This window comes from Arachis stenosperma, chromosome 3, assembly GCF_014773155.1.
Source record: "Arachis stenosperma cultivar V10309 chromosome 3, arast.V10309.gnm1.PFL2, whole genome shotgun sequence".
NCBI lineage: Eukaryota > Viridiplantae > Streptophyta > Magnoliopsida > Fabales > Fabaceae > Arachis > Arachis stenosperma.
In genome coordinates this window covers 156,520,028-156,527,616 of record NC_080379.1, presented here as the reverse complement: position 1 = coordinate 156,527,616, position 7,589 = coordinate 156,520,028, and the positions used below count along the sequence as shown (strand labels likewise).

General features: G+C 34.7%; 1 protein-coding gene across 1 annotated transcript; it reads left to right on the top strand.

Annotated features, from left to right (window-relative positions):
• Nucleotides 1-4,199: 4,199 nt before the first annotated feature.
• LOC130966995 (uncharacterized) lies at nucleotides 4,200-5,138 on the top strand. Its single transcript, XM_057891817.1, has one exon. It carries the CDS (start codon nucleotides 4,200-4,202, stop codon nucleotides 5,136-5,138), a length of 939 nt encoding a protein of 312 aa, XP_057747800.1.
• The last annotated feature ends 2,451 nt before the right edge of the window (nucleotides 5,139-7,589 follow it).

Below are 7,589 nucleotides of genomic sequence, written 5' to 3'. Positions count from 1 at the left end.
AGAAATAATGTTCTCACTACTGTATTAGTAGTAGAATTACAAGGAAGTTAGATCAAATACCGTTTAAGTAGACAAAAAGCTAATTGGCAACTTAAATTTGGATGAAAATGAACAGATTTGATTTATTTATTTGAAATTATGGGTGAGGCGAGGCACACTTTTATTAGTTTCCCTGCCTGTTCCTGTTCCCTTTGTTATTAAACTAACAAACTAATTAAAAGGAGCAATTATTTTCATCCGAAGAAGGAAAATGATTAGAACGTCATGAAATATTCTCAGATTACAACAACTCCTACCTTAGAGTCTAGCTACTTCGAATCATAAAGTTCCAATATTATACCATGTATAACCATACTACATGTATATACACTAAATTAGTATATAGTATATATTAATTAAAATATAAAATATATATTAAAAATAAATAAAATAATATATATATTTATATATAATAATTGATTTTGGTGTACAGATAATAATTTTAATTACCATAATCTGTTCAAATTTTCAACATTGATCGACATTTATATAATCCAAAATATTTCTATCTAGAAAAGGCCATGACGTAAGTATATCAACTCTTTTTGTTATGGTTAGTTTATATCTTTCAACACATACATTCCTTCATTTTCTATGTTTTAAATAGTGTTGAGCCGCTTTCGGCTTTCTGATGTAAGCTTGGTTTGGCATTTTCAGATATTTCTATAGTAGATTGTGAATATATGAAATACATATACTAAGATCAGTTATCATATATTTATATATAAATATATATATTATTTAATTAATTTTTAAATATATTTTATATTAATAAATATTTTTAGTGTTGATTTTAGTATTTACATATCTATTTTATAATATACCGTATATATTTTTTCTTCTTTTTTTTTTTAATTACCGGGTCAGCCTCTGATCCTTCTTTACGAAACTTAGTCGCCTAAACTATTAGATATCCCCAGCGTAAAAAGAAATTAAAATAGATATTCTACAACTTTCAAAAGTTCCCCCCTGAAACTATGATGAAATATCATACGACTAGCTTGGGTGTGAAGGGAATTAGGAAACTAATCTCCATTCTTCCTTTTTGGTCAAAGATCGTCATATTATAATATATGACGATATGTGAAACTTCTCTGAGAGGGTATGTAGCCAGCTTTATTTCCGATTAAATTACCAAGGAATGGAATAATCTGTGTACTAAAGTATTAAACTACTCCTTTCCCGGAAAGAGAGAAAAATTCTGTTGTATGTGCATCAATCAGTTCATGGGCATCCACAGTTACATACAATAGTGTTCCAAACTTCCAATTATTAATTGACTAGCTAGTATAATATGTAAAATTATGGCGTGTGTATAGGACTAAGAGAAATGTTAACAGATCATTAAAATGTATTATTTTTGTTCATCACTTTAGTAATCGATTTAATTCTTTTAATTTAGTAGTATAATAATATATTTTAATCCACACTTTTAAACATTAATAGTTAACTAATAATTGAAAATAATAAATTTTAATAACTCTCTAATATTTTTCTACGATTAATATAAATTTTATTCAACTTCTTTATCTAAAGCCAATGTAATTATATTCTGATAAACAATTTAGATGCAAATGAAAAACAATAATGGCATTAAGGCATATCAAATATTTTGGTAAAATTAAATCCATTACATGATCAATGACTAGAATCTTTTTATTTAAATATTTTTTATATATCATATTGTGTGAACTCTGGAAACTTTTTGCAAATTTTATTTTATTAGGTATCTCATATAGTCATATCTCATATAGTCATATTCAAGAACGAATACTAATTTGTACCTACTATATTCCGTTGCCCTCGTCAACTAAACAAGTGAAAATTACATTCACAAGGCTACTTTGGCCACTTGGCCCTATTTTATTGTCTTTGTGACAAGTGCATATATGATTTTTCCTTATCTCATAGACAATGTCAATAAGATAGAGACAAATTAGTCTCCGTTTCACTGTCAACAATATACCTAATAAAATTCAAGTGGCTAAAATTACCTAACTGTTTTTAACTATAACCAATTTTATGTGAATAGTTAAAAAAAAAAGGTTTGCCAATGACTATTGCGAAGACTGAGGACTAGACTTTACTTTGTTAGTTATATACACTAAGTATATACGCGTCACAACACGCAGGCCAATTCCTTTTCAAACATGAATTTCATATTTTCATTGGTTTGTCAAACTCAGAGCTAAAAACTCGTTTCACGCGATAATGCAATCATTCGGTCGATTCTACACTCTAATTTCTGATAGTGGTTTGTGCTTTTATGAGCCTTTCGCGTACGCTTCCCTTCACTACTTCCAAACTCAATTCTTCATTTGCTTGTTGGTTAGAAAGGAAACTAAGAAAATCAATGAGTCATGCCGAAATGTTTTGTTTTGTATGTGTTGATCGAAAATATTTTCGATAAGGGAAGTGGAATCGAAATAAGTCAAGTGTGGTTTTTTGAGAAGACACGCATATAAGTATGAAGATTGAAAGTAATCGGCATGGATTTGGGTTTCGATTGTTTTGTTGATCGAGTAAGCTAAATCGAGTAGGAGACTCGATTCGAGAAATCGATAAGGCCTTCGAAAAGCTGGTCGAATAGTTGTGAAAGCGAGAAGGTTAGTGGCTTCTATCACACGAGGAAAACATGGGAAATATCTACAATCACAGCAGCGAGAACGGTTACCAAGAGGGATTGCATTTCAAAATTTGTAATTTTATTTAATTGTAATTAATTGTGATTTAATTGTCCGTTATGCAAGATAGCCTATAAATATTAGGAAGTGTTAGAGAATAAGGCTTGGAACTTTTACTCAAAAAAAAAAATACTCTAGCACTCTCACATCCCAGAAAATTCCTGAGTTTGCATTTGAGTTACATTTTCTGTAGGATTCCTTCCACCTTCTTCTTTCTTTCAATTTATTTTTCTGTAAATTTAACATTTCAATTAATCTTATTTACTAAGTGTTCTCTACTTTCTCTATTTACTTTATCATTCTGCATTTTATCGCTTATGTTAAGAGTCCTTTGATTTAATTAAAGGTATTTTTATTGTTTTCTTTTAATTCTGATGCAAACCTTTTCAAAACTTCAATTTCAAAGTTTTATTTATCAATTTACAAATTTTTTTTTATTTTTATTTTTAATATTTGTCTAATTGAAGACGCTTTGATGCACTTCTAGAAAATTGGTACTCGCACAGAGGAGTAGGTTTCGCTCCCAGACCATTAGATATCGAACCACAATCGATTTGCTAAAAATCAACAAAGCAAATTGGCACGTCCAGTGGGACAGTTTTTAAATCTAAGTGTGTCAAATAAATATTTTTCCAGTAATTTTTAGTGTATGCGATTTCGAAGTGGAAAAATCATTCACATGGCTGATGAATTATCAAATATGAATGATGGTGCGTCCACCAATGATAGCATACCAGTATCCACGCAACAAGCCAACATATCTTCACGTTCGGAAGGTGCAATTGGAACTGAAAGTATAGTCGTTACGACTATTCAAACAGGGAATGTTGGACGTAATACTCGTCCACGTGGTCCTGTGCCACCATATCAACTTTTATTAACCGCTGGTTGGCCCCCTTATGATCTTCCTCCTGATTATACCCCACTGGTGGGTGATTTTATGCCGCCTGTCCGTTTTGGGAATGTAAATGGAGTGAATAATGTTCAAAACTCACAACAACACTTTGAGTATTCTCGCGATTATCATGTGGGCTCCACTTCGAATGCTGCGAATTCGATGGCAGTATATCGACAACAAGAGGAGGAAAGTCACCATGACTTGGACAATTTATTGACTCAGCAAATGACTACAATTTTGAATCCCATGATGACTGATTATGAATCGAGATTCAAGCGTCTTGCTAGACAAGTCGAGAGGATTGCTCGAATCGTCGATTATGATGAAGGTGAGAGGCATAATGTCCGGGAAAATAACGAGGGATGGAAAATATTTTTCAAAATGAAAACGATATTCCAAATTGAGAAAATCCTCGCATGGTTCTCCGAGGTCAAAATGCTGATGATGTTGTAGCTGGATTGCGTGGTGATCGCCATCAGGTCACTAGAATTGTAGAAGAGGTCTTAAATCGGGTTGGGCTGAATGTTGGTTTTATGAATCAACCACATTTTGTGTCTGCTTTTCTCTAAGTAGTTCAAATGGCTGAAGTACCAAGAGGGTTGAAAAATCCAAAAACAACCACAAAATTTGCTGCAGAAGTTGGAGAATCAACTACTGAACATGTTACTCGTTATTTGGTCGAGATCGGGAATCTAGCTAATGATGAAAATTTGAAAATGAAATTTTTTCCTTCGTCATTGACGAAGAATGCATTTACTTGGTTTTCGAATCTTAGACCAAATTCGATCACAACATGGAATAAGTTAGAAACTACTTTTCATGCTCAGTTTTATCGAGGGAAAATGAATGTAGCAGTTACTGACCTAGTGGCTTTAAAACGTAAAGATGGTGAGACCATCGATGATTATTTAATACGTTTCAAAAATGCTAGAAGTAGATGCTACGTGACATTACCTGAAAGTGAGATAGTGAAAATAGCGACCATGGGGTTGGGATTCTATATGCGCAGGAAATTGCTTAATGTGCATATTCCTGATCTAGCTCATTTGGCTAAAAAGGTTTGGCAGACCGAGCTTATGAAAAAGGAGAAAGAAAAATATAGAAATGAACAAAGGTCGAAGAGTAAACTGTTTACTCGAAAAGAAAAGGTTGCCTATGTAACCATGGAATCCTCAGAGGAGGAATTTGATTTCGAAACAGAAGTTGATTTGACTGAACTTAAAAAAGGTCTTCCGTATGTTTGCCCTTTACTGAAAAAACTTTCTAGTAGTGAAAAGTCGAATAATTCAAAACTTAAAAGTGGGAAGAAATATAGTTTTGATATCTCGAAATCTGATCAGATTTTTGATGTGTTGCTTAAAGATAAACAATTAGTTTTGCCTGAGGGTAGAACTTTACTTTCCGTAAAAGATTTGAAAGGAAAACCTTACTGTAAATTTCATCAAGCAACAAGTCATTCGACTAACAGTTGTGTCCATTTCAGAGATTTGATTCAAGAAGCAATCATGGAAGGATGATTGAAATTTGATGACGGCAAGAAGGAAATGAAGGTTGATGTTGATCCCTTCGAAGTCGATGCTAGTTATGTTGAACCTTGCTTATGGGTGAATATGGTTGGCATGTCTTATGATTTTGATGTGGCTCTTGATGATTTTGAGTCACAGGTGAGATTTGTCTATCCCAGAACGGGAGATGGCTTGCTGGATTTCTTGGTTCAGCAAAAGATCAAAGACCGGAACGTATCTCTATATCCTCGGTGTAATGCTGTCTTTGATACTGAGGCGGCCACAATCTTTGGAAAAGAAAGGATGAAAAAAGAATTAGCTCATAGGGAAGAGCAAGCGAGCCAGAGGTAGCCAATTCGACGTATGGAAGGTTCTAGTTCAAAGATCCCTCAGCATGATGTGACTGCACCTTTGAGTCAATCTCAGACTATAGGTGTTCGGTGGATTAGAAATTGTCAAGAATTCCAAAGGCATGATCATCTGTATCGACACAATCCTCAGTGGGGGCATCGAGCACCATCTCGAAATCAATATGCCTTCTATCGAAGACGAGCCAGGGGTTACCCAAGTGGAAGAGGTGGAAGAAGGAGTTTCAATCAAAGTAAGAAACTTCAAATAGAGACATGTAAGGAAGCAAGCAAGGGGGCAATGCACTCTGTGCATTCTCGAATTGTCTTTCCTTCTGACGGGGAGACTTATCCTAAAGAGATTCCATCACCTATAAAGATGAAAAAAGGCAAAACAGCTACTCAGTCTTCTGGAGTCGACAAAAATAAGGATGTTGACGTTGATGAGGAGTATTTCGATGAAGGGGATGATGACATGGTGGGGACGATCTCGATCATTCCAACTGAATATCTCAGTGAATGTGAAAGTAATCCAGATGAGGATTATGATCAGGAGGATGAGGGAGCTTTCTCCTTCATTCGCGTTGAAGATGAGCTAGGATATTTTTCTCGGCCTACTGAGAGCTAAATGTCTCATTTATGCCCTTTTCATATCATCGCTATACTGAATGGATTTAAAATAAACAAGGTGCTGATCGATGGTGGGGCAGCGATTAGTCTTCTACCTGAAAGGATGTTGAGGAAAATAGGAAAGCATCCTCATGATTTGGTTCCTACAAACATTGCTGTGACCGACTTTAGTGGGTCTTCTACGCCAGCGATAAGACTGGTCACTTTGACTGTACAGGTGAGGTCTACTGCGGTGTTTTAACAACCCACAAACTAACCGACAAGTGTACCGGGTCGTACCAAGTAATACCTTATGTGAGTAAGGGTCGATCCCACGAGGATTGATGGATCAAGCAACAATAATTGATTGATTGGCTTAGTTAGGCAAGCAGAAAATGGTTTTGAGATGTTCAAAAGGTTTAAAAAGTGACTTCAAAATATCAGAAGGTAGCAAGTAATTAAGTTGAAAATAAAATATAGAAGAAAACAGTTAAGGCTTCGGAGTTGTCTATTTTCTGGATTAACTTTTCTTATCAACTATTTTAATCATGTATAATTTAATTCATGACAAACTATATGTGACTATACCCTAATTCCTTAGACCTTCCTAGTCTCCTCTAAAATTCATCAACTGCCAATTTCTTGGTCAATTAATTCCAATTAGAGGGTGATGATCAAATTCCAGTTTATATGCTACAAGAATCCTAATTATCCAAAAATAAGAGGATTATATGTCACGTATCCCATTAAATACAAACAATTAGAAATTCAGGATAATATGTTTTCAACCTGTTGTTCAAGTAAAGAGCTTTTCCAAGTTTTACAAGAACTTAAATAGAAAGAGGGTCATACTTCCGTTCCACCCAAATTCATAAAATAAAGAACAAAAACAATTATTGAAATATAAATCAAAACATGAATTAAAATAGAAAAAGCAATAAAATCAATCTATACAATAGACAGAGCTCCTAACCTTAATAGTGGAGGGTTAGTTGCTCATGGAATGCGGAATGTAAATTTGTATAGAATTTCCTAATGGAATCCCTCTAATGGAATCTTCTCAATAGAAGAGAAGTCTCTCCTTTTTATAACTAATCCTAATTAATTTAAAATCTAATTTCTAAAATTAAAATAATATATTTTCCTATTTTAAAATCAAATTTGAATTTAAATCAGAATTAACTAACTACTCCGCGTCTTGTAATGTGGGGACCACTTGGCTTCACTGGATCTGTGCCTAATTTGGGTGCTAAAATGGGGACCAGAAATCACCCACAGCGGTTTCTGCATTTTCTGCACGTGGCGCATGTCACGCGTACGCGTCAGTCACGCGTATGCGTCGCTGGTCTTCTTCGCAAGTCACGCGAACGCGTCGGTCACGCGTATGCATCGCTGAGCAAATCTTCAAATCACGCGTACGCGTCAGTCACGCGCACGCGTCGCCATGGAAAGCTCCAAATCATGCGTACGCGTCAGTCACGCGTACGCGTCGCTCTTCGCTGCCATC

Coding starts and splice junctions, on each gene's coding strand:
- LOC130966995 (XM_057891817.1), top strand. CDS start 4,200: ATGGCTGAAGTACCAAGAGGGTTGAAAAATCCAAAAACAACCACAAAA.